The sequence below is a fragment of the Spea bombifrons genome, chromosome 3, assembly GCF_027358695.1.
Source record: "Spea bombifrons isolate aSpeBom1 chromosome 3, aSpeBom1.2.pri, whole genome shotgun sequence".
NCBI classification, from domain to species: Eukaryota; Metazoa; Chordata; class Amphibia; order Anura; family Pelobatidae; genus Spea; species Spea bombifrons.
The window spans coordinates 81,024,150-81,041,031 of NC_071089.1; the positions used below are offsets into that span (position 1 = coordinate 81,024,150).

Sequence of the window (16,882 nt, forward strand, 5' to 3'; positions counted from 1 at the left end):
TGGCAATTTATTCTATCCAGTTCCCGAGTGACAGATTTTGATTTGTGCATTCATGATATCTGATGGGGTTTTATGCAATTATAAATTATTCTGTGACATGTTGAATAAACGGAATATTAGCGGTATCATGTTCCTCCACAATATTATCGCGTTCCTTCCTGTTTTACTGTAGCCCTATCTTTCTGCTGCATGTAAGAGTATATTTGGTTTCATCGATATAATACAATACTACAATACTACAATAGTATGCAGTCTTTCTCTCTCTTTAATAGAATTATTTCCAAGGATTTTTAAAGATTCTATCAAAGAATTCAAATGGACAGAAACATGCTTTTTAATTGTATGTCCTGGTTAATTATTAGTAAGAAAACATTGGTAAAAATAGCAGCTAGGTGGCATTTTACGATTGGAACACGATTTGTATTCTGAACTAGATACAGATTCCGTTATTTACACATCCATGTTGCTTCAGAGGGATAAAGTGCATTGTGGTTTTGGAAGAATAATGAATGCAGCAATCCCCCTTCTGGCTCCATCATGAATAACAGAGCAGCACAGCGGCAAGCATCTCCTAAGACTGTAGTCTGCTACGTGAGGTAGAAGCTGCAGATGCCTTCAACTGAACACATCTCCTGCATGGAAAAAAGCTGGGGGGATGGGAAAAAGGGGCAACTGAATATGGGGTAATCTGCAGAATCCACACAAGGGGACACCATGAAAATGTAACAGGACCACGCAGCTGTCATATGCATTGAATTGCTCATGATGGCTGGAATGTCCCTTTAAGTTGACGTGTTATGTGATTTTCTGCCCCATTGCATTATCCTCTTTGATTTCATTGCAATGTATCGCTGTTTCCAGTATCTACCATTGATACTTTCATCCAAACAATGGTTTAAGGCAGAAACACAATGTCTGTCACTTCATGGCCGGGAGATTTCATGTTAATGGCACTCAGGAGAATCAAGGGCAACTGTGCGATGGGCTGCTCTGATTTAGATATTTTGGGCTACTACCTGATGTTTTTGTGTCGTATTTGCAATTTCACACAGAGCCATTGTGTTGCCTAAAGTAACAAGGACTTAAAGCAGCATTGAAATACTGACTGGGTCGTTCCTGTACTCCTGTTATTGACTTGCTATGCACTGGACTGGTAACACACAGTATTATCTGACAGATGCATCTTTGGCCGCTTTATTGCTGGGCCACTTGGGTGGACGTGACTCTCAGGCTGAAAGCTATCTGCCCACCCTGATTCACCAGCTTGACTAGTTTATATGTCATAAAAGGCCAACCACAGTGAGCTTCTCCAACAAGATGACTTGATCTAGTCCTGCTCAATGTACAGTTCAATGAAACATAAGATATGGCACTGATTTCAGTATGCATTCAGACTGTAAAGCCCTTCTTACAGGAGAAACGGCATAATGAATATCGATGTGAAGGAGGTAAAACTGCAAACCCCTGGGTCAGTGAAGATGGTAGGTAACCTTCTGAGCCACCCCAGTATCTGCTGATCTCAAATGAAGTTCAACTCGGGCACATGCTCAAAACTTAGAGAGTGAAACAATATTTCTAAACATTGTTCCTCATGGAGACACGTTCTACTTTAACTGAAAAGTGCGTTCAAACTAGGAGGTACACATTTTCTGGAAATAACAATGGGTTTCATTCAGTTATTTTTATCATCATTCTAAAAGAAAAACTATTTCTAGCAGGCCTGTGTGCCGGCATCCATCTTGCATTTAGCCAGATGCATGCATATGCATTAGGATGACCATGGTTGGGCGATTGAGCCCTCCGCTGCGACCCCTCTGAATGCTAATTGTTCTTGACAATGACCCCAGAAGTCCCCTTATGCCTGACAAGTGAAGTAAATTGGAAATTTAACCTGATCTTTAGCTGGAAACCCCATAAAATGCCCGTATCATGAAGATCCTTATTAGGATCGCTGTCAGTCAATTTATTTCCCTTTACTATCCTTAAATATATCATTCTACCGGATTGTGTCGTACTTCCCAACAGTTCAAATAGCCAGAGGGACACCCTATGAATCAGGGCTTTTCACGTTTTATGTGACATTGTAACCTTTAGCTCATTGTTTACGTAACCAAGTAAGACATGTAGAAGAATAATAATGTTTTATTTACATCATTTAATTTATAAACACATTTTCTCCTGTTTTTATACACATTATTCAAACCTTTAGGGCTGTAGAACACTGGGTTACAATAATACCCACCAAATATTCTGAGACAATAGAAGAGGGACATCGGGAAGGAATAAGGCATTGTCCCCCGAAAACGGGACACGTGGAAGTATACCGTTTAGCTTTAATGGGAGTATTTTAGCCCAAATCCAAAATGGCGCTCTGTGCGCTTCCTCGAGTCTCCATGGAAGCAAGCTGACAGAACTTCCTGCCGTGCGTGTGACGTGAATTGTGCGCCGGTCGCAGCAGATTGACACAGGATCTTGCCGGGAGCAGAGAACCGGGGTTTCGTGAAACAACAGAAAGAGGGGATTGAAATCATGATCACCTCGGCGGGTGAGAAACATGGGCCTCGGAGGGGGCGACAGAGTATTTGGCATAAATATGCAGGCTAGCGGATTATCTGCCGAGTCACGGTCTGACCGCTGGGGACCGGGGCAGGCTGTACCGTGTTTGTAGCGGTAGGATTTACCGGGAGCAGAGCGCTAAGGAGTACCCGGAGTACAGGCAGGTCGGGTCCCCGGTGACAGGGTAGAGAATGGGCCTTCGGAGAGAAAGAAAGGGGACTCCGGATGTGTGCTGAGTCACTGGCCGATGGAGGCCTTGACTCGGAAGCAGGTTCCTATTATTGTTATATGGCGATGCCTCCTGTTATTATATATGTTTGGGATTGCAGGTCTACTAGCTGTACTTCCTGTACCCATTAAACCAGTTTATTTCGTATTTATAAAGCAACCCATGGGCTGGCTTATTTTCTCTTTTGAAATAAATCACTGCCAGTTTGTGTAACAATAAAGTACAAAAGTGTGTAAACAATAGAGAAATGCCGTGGAACCCACAATATCTGTGTAATTTATATAAAGAATCGTACGGCAGCTTTAATTGCTTAACATCACTAATATATTAATACAGTAATAGGATGGCTTGTGTTTCTCGGTCTAAATCCCTTAGTTCTAAGGAAACTACGTATACATCGTACATAAACACGTCCGCACGCCAACCTAAATATACACTCGAGTATTAATCCAGTCAGCGATTCCGTTATTGGCACTGCATAATGCTTAGGTAAATTGGCACAATGACTTTTAGTTCTATTATATGTAATTGAGGGCCGGCTTAGCCCTCCTTGCAGGTGGTTTCGTAATATATAGAGAAGAAACTGATCCCTGCAAAAATGGGGGGGGGGTCTTATCTTAAAGGGACAGTTTAATGTCCTGACACCCCTTTAAAGAAAAGATGCATATTAAAGTACTCTGCGTGACAGGAAAGCGATCCCGTTGAAATCAATGAGTGCGGACTGGCAGTAAGTATATAGTGATAGTAAATAGCTAGGGGGGGGGAGGAAGGGCAAATGCATATGATGGCAGTCTGAGGAAACTTTATTGGCACTGAACAAGCTTCAAGAATTTTGCATCATCACAGTCCTTGTGTCGCAGTAAGTTAGTCTTATGCAATGAGGAAACATATCACTGCATGCGCTACGGCTTTATTTGTAGGCTGGTTTAAGTTATTGATAGTTTTTGTTGAAGCAATTTATTCAGGTGATAGCTGGCTATCTAATAGGAACGTTGCGCTGTGGCTTTACAGATCTTAACGGTGTTCATCTTTATGCTTATAGCTGGAATTCTTTCCCTTCTGGATGAAGAGGAACCTGAGCTAAAGGTATGAAAATGTCATTATTCGTCTTGACCCGGTTTGATTTTCTGCATTTTTGTGTGATTTTGGCCCTGGACTTTATACGTTTTTCAACCAAACTCTTATATTGGGTAAGAGGGAACCTGTGTGAAAAATACATAGTTTTGATACTTGTGTTTGTTTATTTGTGGAGGAAATACCCCGGATGCCCATATGTGAAAAGAAATATAAGATGTGCATTACAACACCTTGTTGCTCTTTAGTGGCTTGGGTCTCCACTAGGCCATTCCAGAACTTTAAATTTCTTGATTTTCAATCATTCTGAGATACACTTACTTGGCCCGTGACCCACTTGCTCTTCAACTTATGGAGTGATGACCTGGAATTCTCCCATACAATTCTCTGATACAAAACAAAATTCATGCTTCCTTCGGTAGTGATAGGTTGACCAAGTCCTGATGTTGCAAATCATCCCTAAACCATGACGTTGTCACAGCCATGTTTTACTCTGTCTTTGAACACTAACCCTAGCTGATACCAGAGAGCCATGCAGAATACAAGCTCTTTAAATACCTGACTATAATAACCCCTTTCTTATAAGGTAGGGAAATGACTTTTTAACAATTATTACATGTTTGAATGCTTAACGCATCATATGAATTAAGCACTAAACACCAGTGTCATTTATTCTCTTAAACTATCTCTGTAAATTGCAACAACCCACAAAATGAACTGACCAAAATATCCAACAATGCAGAAAATAAAATGGGGACAAGGTCAGTTTTATGTTAACTGTGAGCATCGCAACAAGTCAAGTTTTAGGTTTTTTATGCTTTCATGGAAGCTAGAGTATTTCTTGAATTGTTCATTGCTCACACATCTTCATGTTTTTTTTTTTTTTTTTTACAGGAATTTGCACTGCACAAACTGAATGCTGTTGTCAATGATTTTTGGGCAGAGATCTCTGAATCTGTGGATAAGATGTAAGCATATGTTTGTTACAGATTGATAAGGCCGTTCCAGTGACTACAGTGAAAATAGTGCTACAGCCACATGGGCCATTGTGAAAAAATCATTTGTAAACGTTGACATTTCTTAAATTCATACGTCTCAATTCTTTAATTGTTGCAATTTAATAAAGTTAATGCTTAGTTACTTACGAAACATATCTTCTGTAACTGGGAACTACAGTGTTAATTATTGTGGATTGCAGTGAAGTGCTCTATGAAGATGAGAGCTTCAGGAGCCGGCAGTTTGCAGCACTTGTGGCCTCCAAAGTGTTTTACCATCTGGGGGCATTTGAGGAGTCCCTGAACTATGCCCTGGGTGCTGGAGATCTGTTTAATGTCAATGACAATTCAGAATATGTGGAGACCATAATAGGTGAGTGGAAGGTAGTGAATGATGTAAGCGAGATATTACATTACACCCCTTTATGAGTAGGGCAGCTGAGATCGCTGTACCTTCAAGCCTGTTGGCTCTACACGGTTTCTGTGAAATTGCCATTGCTACTGGCTAGCCTGCTTTATCTAGTCCCTTTGTGAGTGTAACTTACACACTATAAATATATTTTTTATTAACAATATTACACTATTGGATTTGTCTTTTTCTTCCCACATGTGTATGCGCTCCATTATTCTTGGATTGCTACTGGCTACCTAAGATTTGTACAACCTTGGTTACTTTGATTAAATAGATTTAATAAACCTGATATTTACATGTTCTGTTACTAACAGTATCCTTCTCTTTTATGCAGCCAAGTGCATTGACCATTACACCAAGCAGTGCGTGGAGAATGCAGAGCTCGCCGAGGGTGAAAAAAAGCCAGTGGACGAGCGTCTCGAGGGGATTGTGAACAAGATGTTCCAGCGCTGTTTAGATGATCACAAATACAAGCAAGCCATTGGCATTGCTCTAGAAACACGTAGGCTAGATATCTTCCAGAAGACTGTCTTAGAATCGGTGAGACTTTATTTCTACTTATTGGATACATGCAATGTAAAAAGTTTGTTTCCATTGATTCTCTTGTTAATCTTTAAGCAAAGCCTTCAAATGTAGTTTAATATGTTTCACCAGAATGCTTTAAATTCTAACATCTTCAAATTGCATTCTTTACGGACAAGATTAATTTCTGATATTAAGCCAAGTCTCATTTTCAAAGCTATATTTAACACAATGTGTATACAAGCAAAGCCAGAAAGAAAGCATTTTAAATGATAAATAATATATACCAGACACATGCACAACATGAAGTTAATATAAGTCTTTTGTGTAATGAAGTATTTCCATAGCTTGACAGGATTTAGTTATGGTGATCTTAATGAATATGCTGTGACATACAAAGCCCTTATCTATCCGCTGTATTAGTTTTGTGCTTACTACACTATGGATTGTTATCTAGAGTATGCAAATGATTTAGGTAGTTTCTTTTGTCATTAACCTTTTTTCTTGAACATACATTGTTGCAGAATGATGTCCCTGGGATGTTGGCATACAGCCTGAAGGTCTGCATGTCCCTAATGCAGAACAAGCAATTCAGGAATAAAGTCCTTAGAGTCCTGGTCAAAATCTACATGAACCTAGAGAAACCGGACTTTATTAATGTGTGCCAGGTAAACCTAAAATATAGTTTTTTCATGGGAATCCTATCAATGTTATTTTTAAAATCCCACGTTATTTAGCTGTGCCTTTCAGAATTGCATATTTAAGATTTCCTTGTCACCTGTAGCTCTCATTTTCTTCTTGACAGTGCTTGATCTTCTTGGATGACCCACAAGCGGTCAGTGATATCTTGGAGAAACTAGTGAAAGAAGACAACCTCCTCATGGCATATCAGATATGTTTTGATTTGTATGAGAGCGCCAGCCAGCAATTTCTATCCTCTGTAATACAGAATCTACGAACAGTTGGAGCTCCAATTCCATCCGTACCAGGTTCCACTAACACAGGAACGGTTCCAGCAGCTACCAAGGACAGGTAGGACCACATAAGCATCTTTCAAGCAAAATTTTAAAAAATGTCTCGTTTTGCTGGTATACCATCATCTCATTGCCACTATTGCTGGACAATGGGTCATCGTTCTGAAGAAAAACTGGTTGACCACCCCAGACATGGTTGGGGGCAATGGGTGTCATTTTATTGTATGACAAATACAATAAGATTCTCTAAGATTCTATAGCAGGAATCGGAAATTTGTACCATTAATATGTCATCTTGTAAGCCTCCATAATGAAATTAATGTGTTACAGAGTTTGAACTTACGCTTGCCTTCATATATGTCTCTCTATATATTGTCAACTACCGTATTTGCTTGATGCAGAGTGGCCTATAGGGGGTATAATGCATATTTGGGGTGGCAGAGTGGCATATAAAATTTTATAGGGTAGTCTTATATTCAGGCTTTCTTTTTTTCTAAGTATTGGCTTATATATGACTCAGTATATGAATATATGTGCTGAGAATTGGTTTTTAGTGTTGTGTATTGTTAAGTATACCGTTTCTCTCTCTTTATTCTACTCCTCTGCAGTGAAGCAATGGAGTCTGACGACAAGGCTGGGAATTCAGTGGTTAGCAAATCCCCTGAAGTGGTGAGTGTTTAGGACCTGGACTATTGTTAGTCTATGCTTTGCGGCCATTTGTGCAGGTTGATCGAACCAGTGCAGGTTGATCTGATGGAACTATTTCAATTAGTGTGGTCTCATTAGATGTGTGTGCTATAGTTCATCAAATTTTTCAGTCATTTGTGGGTTTTTAAGTTAAAAATGAAAACTGCTTATGTGTTGTCTAATAAGGCACATTGCAGTTTTATTATATTTGCAAGAAAACATATCAAGCTTACCTGTTTTTTAAGCATTTGAAAACATTTCCCTCTGCCACCAATTATGGCAGCTGTCTGCTGCAATTTAACTGCTTTAATCTAGGGTTAAGTACATGTCTCCTGGTTTGTCAGTCATTTATACCATCATGGTCTGGAAAGGTCGCTGAGGTTATATAAAACAGCATTTTATGTTGATTCTCCTCTGTGTACATTTTCAGGTTTTTAAGTGATTACCGTTAATATTGTTAAGCCCTTTTAACAGCTCATGGCTGCATGCCATCACTATTTAATAGCTGTGGGCCTCTAATCTATGGCTGTAAAGGGAATTGTTCAAATTGTATATCTGGCGCTCTTCATTTGCGTGGCGGCCTAAAGATGAGTGGGTTTGCTGTAACTAATTCAGCACCCTAAGTCTATTGAATTCAATAAGCAACAACCATTCCCAAAAGTGGACGAGTAAAAAATAGTAGTTTTCAGGATCCATATTAAAAGTTTGGACAATTCTTTTCTTTTTCAGAACCCGGAGCCAAAAGATCAAATCTCCAAAATGATAAAAATTCTCAGCGGCGAAATGGCAATAGAGCTGCATTTGCAATTTTTGATACGAAACAACAATACAGACTTGATGATTCTTAAAAACACTAAAGTAAGTGTACCCCAAAAGGCACATCCTTTATTTAACATGAAATTCTTTTCCAATCAAATGGAAATCACAGGCGATAAAAGAGCAGGAGTTAGGGAGGCGCTGTGTTGTAATATTTAAACCTGAGAAGAAAATGCAGATACTGCAGATTTTTTTTCTTGTTTTAAGAGTTCAAGTGTACTGACGTAATGTTATGTCTTAAAATCAGGATGCATTTTAACCCCTTAAGGACAGTGGGCGGTCCCTAAACCCATTGAAAACAATGCATTTTGAGCTCTTACATGTACGGGCTTTGTCATTAAGGGGTTAAATATGATTGTTTTGAATGTTCTGAATATTGGTCTTTGTGTTTCTTTTCAGGATGCAGTGAGAAATTCTGTGTGTCATACAGCTACCGTCATAGCGAATTCCTTCATGCATTGCGGCACCACCAGTGACCAGTTTCTCAGGTGAGGCGCTTGCCTCACATTTTGTGAAAGGACTCTGAATAGTTCCTAAAACCTGCGGATGAGGTTTATGTGTAGACTGACGTTATTAATAAGACCGTGAATGGACAACACGTGACGATTTGGCTTTTATTTCGTAACAATTCTCCTTATTCAAACCAGTGGCCTGTTTGAGGACCATAAGATTTGTCTTCCAATACCTGGTTTTGGTGTTATGCACCTGAACTTGTTAAAGAGAGTCCTTAAAGCATACATTGTTAGTGAACCTAAAAAGCCGTTCTCTGTAATCTGTACTTTCACATGATCATTTTTGTGAAGCTCATGTGTGATCTCCTCTCTGCAGAGATAACCTAGAGTGGTTGGCCAGAGCGACAAACTGGGCAAAATTCACAGCAACCGCTAGTCTGGGAGTTATTCACAAGGTGAGTGATTTATAGCTCAACATTTACTCTGAGTGATCAGGTTTACACTGGAAGGAACCCCAAAAGTGATGTAAATATTGTAACGTTAGGATTCTAAACTCTTCTTCATATTTGCATCTGCCGGACAAAATGGCATGTTGGGCAGCTAGACACATTCATTTAATTTATGTTAAAAGAAGACTTCTATTCTGGCAGACACCGTTTCTTATAGCTAGATGAGAAGCTCCTAAAATGTTGTATTAAGACACTATTCTATCCTTTGGCAATTAGATCACTCTTTATGATTGAATAAAAACAGACTTCCTTTTTTTTTGGCATAGGCTTTGTGTTAACTCATCTATTTGCCTTGCAGAAATATGGCCGAGATGTTTTATCTAATCAGTCGTATGTTTTTCCCACCCAGGGGCATGAAAAGGAGGCTCTCCAGCTCATGGCGACTTACCTGCCTAAAGACACATCGCCTGGCTCTGCGTACCAGGAAGGGGGAGGTCTCTATGCTTTGGGACTTATTCATGCCAACCACGGTGGCGATATCATAGATTACTTGCTTAACCAGCTAAAGAATGCCAGCAATGACGTAAGTCTTATTTCTAAACAGTAAACATACTTAAACCAGGTGCTTAGTACACGTTTTCCTTGTCAGGCTGCATCTCATATACCCTCCTGTGTATTATGGAAAAGTTTGAAATGTATTTTTGCTGGATGTGTGTGAAACTTCCACCTACATCTGGGATGAAATTTTTACTACAGATTCAGTTTATCAACTGAACTACAGTAACTAATTTCAGTAGTGCCAGGGTACCCTAGCTTGGCCGTCTTACGAGATCACATGACTTACGTGGCTTATGTAGAATGTCTGTTCTGTGACTAATACTTTTGACCGGATCTCATTATCAGATTGTGCGTCACGGTGGTTGCTTAGGGCTTGGTTTGGCGGCCATGGGCACCGCACGCCCGGATGTTTACGATCTTCTGAAAACAAATCTGTATCAGGATGACGCAGTCACAGGTGTGGAGTAATTCATATTAATAAACATGGAATGTGCCAGGAGGGCCTTGTGGAATAAACACTGACTCCTTTGTATATCTTTAGGAGAGGCTGCGGGTCTGGCTCTTGGACTGGTGATGCTTGGCTCTAAGAACGCCCAGGCCATTGAAGACATGGTTGGCTATGCCCAGGAAACACAGCATGAGAAGATCCTTCGGGGGTTAGCAGTTGGCATTGCTATGGTTATGTACGGGCGAATGGAAGAGGCTGATGCGCTGATCGAGAGTCTCTGCAGAGACAAGGTAGGATGCGCAGGAGACAGTAGGCTTCTCGGCACACAAAAAAGTGAAATAAGATCACATTTCTTTAAACTGCACCAGTGAGGCTAGTTGTAAAATTCATGTAAATCCCAAATTTTAAGCATTGAGAATCCCTTCATCTTTAATTCCATAGTGTGTTAGATGACACTTATTCGAAACATTGGCTTGTTTTCCTAAAAAATGCTACGGAAAGCAAGCTGCTAGACCGTTCTGCCTTTAAACACGTTTTTAATTGTTTTTCAAAGAAGAGAACCACTGCATTGTGTATTAGGAACATGATTTGTATGGGGGAAAATGCTAGCTTATTAAAGTGTATTATAAACACAGAAGCTTCCCCTCTCCTGGCGTTTGTTCTTATTCGACATTTCTCCTAATTCCTGTAGAATTTACAGGACGCATCTGTTTTACCTCCCTGCTCCAGACATGTCTGGCTTCCTAACAAGATTTAAAAATGCAGGCCAATGACAGGGAATTCTCCACATAACTTATAGGCTTTGTGGGATTGTTAAGAACGCAAGCATCTCTTTATTAAAGACATGATGTGCACGTGTTGGAGCACTGTATGTGTAAAAATGGCAGGAAGGTGAGCGGTCATTGTGCTATGTGCTTTTAAACTTTTTGATGTTGTTTTGCAAGATTTTCCCCATCTTTATTATTAAAGCTGCAAGTTCTTTTCTTTGCAAGGATCCGATCCTGCGCCGTTCTGGCATGTACACTGTGGCTATGGCGTATTGTGGATCAGGGAATAACAAGGCCATCCGTCGTCTGCTGCATGTTGCTGTGAGTACACCGGCTCGCTGAGAAAAGTTGACGTGTATGCTCATGTTAACAAAGTGTATATGTTTTAAAATCCACATGCAATTCAGTTTTAATGCAGCCATTGTTGACTCCATTGTGCCACCTGCAGGTTAGCGATGTCAATGATGATGTCAGAAGGGCAGCAGTCGAATCTCTCGGGTTCATCCTGTTCAGGTCAGTAATTTTTTATTTTATTCTTGCCAAAAATACCTGATTGATGTGGATAAATTTATGTTGCTATGGAACACCAGATGCAGATAAAGGACATTTATTGGAACACAATGAGATGAGTTTTTGTCATTGCTGTATATAGAATTGTTTTATACTCAAAGATAGTTTAACTACTTTAAGGAAATCACTTGCACATTGGCGTATTAGAGAATGGCACCTTCTGTTTAGCACTGTATTCAGTGTAAAGATTTGAAAGTATATGTAAAAAAAAAAAAAAAGCTAATATTTACATGCCGCCTTTCAGTGTACATCTCAGGTATAGAGCTGCCATGAGTGTATATTTAAATTATAATGTGGAAGATTGGTAAAGCTAGCTCTCACCCAGACTGTCTCTATTTAAATATGTAAAATGAGTAAGAACCGTGGATTAATAGAGCGGATATTCCAAAACTGTAACTATGAGGAGCGGGTCCTTCATCTCAGCATAAGGAACGCACTGCACCCCCACGTTGTTGAAACCTTAGTGCGTTCCAATTTGGTGCTGGGGTCCAATTAATTAATTACAACTAATTATCTAACAAAACTCCATGTAACACCGGTACCTAGTATGTGTGCACCCCAAAGATGTTTGGTGTCTGAGATCATAAACTCAGTAGAAACATAGACTATAACGAATATAATCAGTCCTTCTGCAGCGCTGCAGGGGATCTGGATCCTAACCCTGATGCCTGCCCGGCGCCCGGAACTGCATGTCCCGTGCGTCGGGTGACACGAACTGCGCATCCCTGTGCTAAACCCCAAATATAGGCTGCACCCCCACTTTAAAGCCTTAGGGGGGAAAAAAAGTGCGGCCTATATTCGGGCAAATACGGTACGTTGAGAATTAACGGAGGAAAAATATTCTTTGCATCGTTTTACCCTTAAAGCCTCAGAAACTTTGTTGTGATTTCCTCGCACGAGTGATGAAGGGAGGAGGCCATTACATGCTTTGGCACAAATCATTATCAAGTATTTAAAGCAGACTTCAATTAATGTGTCAGACCTCACCATGGTATACATTCAGTCTGTATGCACTAAATAATTTGATTGTTTTTCTTGGTCAGAGGAAAGCGCGCTAATATATGTTTGGAGAGGCCCAGTAATGGAGGTTTCTTCAGGTCCTCATTAACTCTACAGACAGAGTTCTGACCATATAGATCAAGATATGTAAGCAGGAAAAAACATGTGGAGCGGGATAGTGATATCATAAATGTACAAAATCCATCGGCTGTCCATGCGTTCTATAGATTACATGTGCAGAGGTATCGTTTACTTTGCAGTGGCTTGGATAGGCCCTTCAGTGGTCTAAACGCTATACTATTTTATTCTGATCTTTTGTTTAACCCCTTAATGACAGCTCAATTAATGCATTGCTTTCAATGGGTTTTGGGACCGTCCATTGTCCTTAAGGGTTTGCAGAAAAAGGCAAGGAAAAAAAACAGCTTTCTTTGTATTAAAAGCATATAATATCCCCCCCCCCATTAAACCCACGGACATGTAAATAATGGCCATGGAGACACGGAATTCACCTCAAGAGATCTTCTATTCTAAGAATTCCGACTGTATTGTAATTCACAATCTGACAGCTGCGTGAAGCAAAAAGTTACACACTCTTCACACAACGCTCTGTTTAGATGTCAACGTGACGGATTATATATGTCGTGGGTGATTGATTCCTTTTAGAAATGAGTTTTTAACCCCTTCACTCTGAGCAGGTGAATCGGGATTTGGCCACCACAAAGATGTTGGCACGTTAGTTGCTATCTTTTCTAAATATATATATATATATATATATATATATATAATATATATATATATATATATGTGCTTAATATATTACTTCACACACGTATATATTTTGGGCACTGTTTTATGAACATTTTGACACTTTTTGAGAGCTTCTTGTAACAATGGTAAGATGTGGCTTGTGAGCTGTCTCCGTTTGCTGGTTATGAATACTTTCTGTAATGGTTCTTGCACGCTGTAATCGTGGCCAGCGAAGCCCTCTGGTGACTGCTCTCCATGCATTGGCTAGTGTCTGGAACAAGCTTCTTATTCACCGAACTCGCTAACGGGAAACTGGTGTTTATACAGCCGGTGACAGATCTCCCGGGATGAGATGCAGGCCGGGCCGGGCATACAGAACCTTGCTAATGATGTGGCTGAGCCCCAAGTAACCCTTATGTTGCTGGGGGGTATCTGCAAGACGGTACAGTAGGCTAAAGCATGAGCTCTGCGTGCGAGTTCATGCGTTAGTCTGAAAAATACGATGGCCTGCTCCCAAGGAAATGGTTGAATACCATGAAATTCAATACCGAGAACTGGATTTCTAGAATGTTTTCTGAAAAAACATGATTCATTGCATGCTTTTATATTGTGCTTTTGAAGGTTCATAAAATATGTATGTGTGTATATATAAGGATTTTATCTCTTATGTGCTATAAAGTCAATGCAGTTTGATCTATACACCAGCTAGCACATTTATGATAACGGTATTTTTATACCCCTGTTTACTGTAGCTAGGTACCAATCTCGTCATCTTTTCTTTGATACAGTTGATGTTTTTCTATAATATATATATATCTCTTGATATAACTTATCAGCTGTGGGCGAAAGGGATCATTTCGAGACTCCACGACTTACGACGTATTATGCTACGGATAGTGTCCAGCAGGTGGCGCCTCTATCTCACTGGCCATCCTTCGATTAAACTTGGCATTGCTGATTGATTGTTCTTCTTCTGCCTGTGTATACAGAGGGGAAATTCCGCACGCGCCTTCTACAGTACACAGAACCTGGGGCACTTCTTTCCCTTCGTAGTACTCGGTGTTGTCATGTCCTTGTTAGGTTCTCACCCTACATCTAATTTAGATATTGAGGGCACTATTCTATGGTGTTGCTCCCTTTGCATGTACTTTTTCTATTTTAATACTGTAAAGTGCTTGCATTTGGGGTCAGTCACAGCAGTGGGCACAAGGTTTAAGACTCTAGTGTCCCCACCAAGGACCTTCTCTATGTTGGTCCTCGAATAACAGATTGTTCTATCAATCACATTGATGTTGCGTGGGCAGCTCCTGTAGCAACCGGACAGGCCATACCTCCGATTTCACAATAATGTTCCTGTGTAAGCATTCTGCTTTCCGTGTTTGTTTTGGGATTTAAAAAGTGAGCCGTCTGCTTATGTACACTTGAACTGGTGTGTTTTTTTTTTTTTTTTCTTTTTGTGCCCTAATTTTTGTTTCCTGGCTGGTGCCCGCCACATGATAGATCAGTGTTTTATAATTACCCTTTCTCAATTTCCAAGCAGATTTATGTGTTATGCCACCCAAGCTATATTCGTTTCTTGGATACAATTATGTTTCTGGACCTGTGCGGATATGTTTGCAGAAGGAACGGAGCCGCCGGCTAATTGGAAGCAGTTAGTGGTGTAATGACAGAGTAATGGTTGTGCCAGCTTCATGATTCATGCTGTCTGCTCTGTGTACTCATATGGGGGCAGCGGAGTTGGGTCAATAATGGAGAAATAACAGAGACTGCTAATTTAATACAGTTTGTACCGACGAAAGGCATCCACGTACTTCTGTGTACTGATCACATTGCATATCTGTAAGGTGTTGCAATCTAATGAGTTGAATGCATAGGCATCTCCAGAGTATAAGGATCTTTCTTAGATAAGATGTGTTTGGCCCACCCATAGTGAAAGTTCAAACATTAGTTGATCCTTGGCGATTTTTCATACTCTTGATAGTTTTATGTTTATCCTTAGCATTTTTATATTAACCTGTATTCTGTAGAAGTGATATTCTGAGTGCTAAGTTGCACAGATCTGGTTGTAATAGTGTTAAACAAAAATCCTAACTGGCTCATCCTAGTGACTGTGTTTTGATCTAACAGGGAGAAGGGGTGATCTCTGGTTTTAAGGTTATTTGAGCACTTTTAATATTTTACTTTTTCTTCTTTTTTGGTCTTGTGTTTTAATGATTTTGTTTATTGGGAGCTGTGGGGCATATAGCGAGTGGAAGCAGCCAGATATGGTTGTCCGTACTACTTCCTCTGACCCTAAGTGTCTAAAGGTTTTTTTTTTTGTTTTTTTTTGTTTTTTTTTTCCTTTGCTCATCTACAAAAAGCGTTTTATCAGTCTCTTAAGTATATGCACCTATGCAATGGTCCCAGGGGATTAACCACCAGCGCCTTCCAACTGATTTGAAGAGGGTCTCTTGCATCCAAAAAAGGCCTGGGATATTGTTGGTGATAGATGAGCCATGAGATAAAGCCTGTAAATCTGTCTTTATATAAATACGTCATTTACTGCACACTGCAAGTACAAAAAGATCCAGAGACGCTTCAAAGAATGAGCAAGCACTGTTGTCATTTTGGGGAGCAGAGACTGGCATTCATAGACATGATGAGCCTCACTGCTTACTAATTTCACTGTACGGGTGATCAGTGAAGTGTTTGGAGGGCCAACAACCCTCTGTTTGCAACCATAGCTTTCTGTAGATTTGGCTTTCATGTTAAGGTTTGGTGGTTGTAGTCATGCGCAGCACTGTTTAAATCTAAAATCTTATTTTTAGCATTTTCTTTTAATGGGTAAAATCCAATGGCTAAATGATCAGATCATGGAAATGATGCCACACGCTGGTACAGACAGGGTAGACCATACAATGCTGTTAGCATAGACACAAATCTGACCTTGTCTTTCCATGTGACTTTCCATGCTCAAACACCATAGTCGGCTGATTCTATAACGCAATGCTAATCAACGTTTCAGGCAGCGTCTGGCAGGTTAAGCTGGTCTATAGGTTACCACAAGCAGTATGATATATGGAGTCAGGCTGTTTGACTAGTAGTTTGACCAGAACACATGCACATGGTTAATATACAGCTACCGGAAACATATAATGCAATAACCAAAACTGCCTTAAAAAAAAGAGAACATTTTTAAGACCATATTTTTAAATATCATTGTTCTTGTCCACATCAAAATCACTAAAATTCATATGTTGTAAACCTTGTAGTGCCAATTAATCTCATGAGATGTATGACCTGTGTTCTCCTGCCGGTGTATGTTGTATTCACATTAATCCTTACATATTCTAATAATCTGCCTTCTGGAAATGGTTTAATAACTCAACTCCTTCTTGTAAAACGCTGTTTATTTGATGCTGGGTCCATAAAACAAACATTTACACAGCATAGTGGTGTAGGAGTGAGCAATGGAGCTTTTCTGGCTCTTTCCTAACATTCTGTACATAATTCGGCTGGGTAGGACAGGTGCTCTCAGCTAGAATTCCCGTCGCTCAGATAAATCCAAGCCATTAGAGGAAGTATTAGTATCTATTTTCTTTTTCTCTTCCTATATACTTCTGTAGAATTTGAACAAATACTTTGGTT

The 16,882-nt window shown here is 40.0% G+C and overlaps 1 protein-coding gene across 1 annotated transcript in view; it reads left to right on the forward strand.

Moving 5' to 3' along the window:
• The first annotated feature begins 2,435 nt into the window (after nucleotides 1-2,435).
• The window catches only part of PSMD1 (proteasome 26S subunit, non-ATPase 1), a 33,944-nt gene continuing 19,497 nt past the window's right edge, over nucleotides 2,436-16,882 (forward strand). The window contains exons 1-16 of the mRNA XM_053460775.1: nucleotides 2,436-2,545; nucleotides 3,828-3,871; nucleotides 4,754-4,827; nucleotides 5,058-5,227; nucleotides 5,601-5,806; nucleotides 6,313-6,456; nucleotides 6,594-6,820; nucleotides 7,371-7,431; nucleotides 8,179-8,307; nucleotides 8,665-8,753; nucleotides 9,094-9,172; nucleotides 9,576-9,749; nucleotides 10,070-10,181; nucleotides 10,266-10,462; nucleotides 11,165-11,260; nucleotides 11,388-11,452. Of these exons, the coding sequence (XP_053316750.1) occupies nucleotides 2,530-2,545; nucleotides 3,828-3,871; nucleotides 4,754-4,827; nucleotides 5,058-5,227; nucleotides 5,601-5,806; nucleotides 6,313-6,456; nucleotides 6,594-6,820; nucleotides 7,371-7,431; nucleotides 8,179-8,307; nucleotides 8,665-8,753; nucleotides 9,094-9,172; nucleotides 9,576-9,749; nucleotides 10,070-10,181; nucleotides 10,266-10,462; nucleotides 11,165-11,260; nucleotides 11,388-11,452 (1,883 nt within the window). The 5' untranslated portion in view covers nucleotides 2,436-2,529. The remainder of the gene's footprint in view (nucleotides 2,546-3,827; nucleotides 3,872-4,753; nucleotides 4,828-5,057; nucleotides 5,228-5,600; nucleotides 5,807-6,312; nucleotides 6,457-6,593; nucleotides 6,821-7,370; nucleotides 7,432-8,178; nucleotides 8,308-8,664; nucleotides 8,754-9,093; nucleotides 9,173-9,575; nucleotides 9,750-10,069; nucleotides 10,182-10,265; nucleotides 10,463-11,164; nucleotides 11,261-11,387; nucleotides 11,453-16,882) is intronic.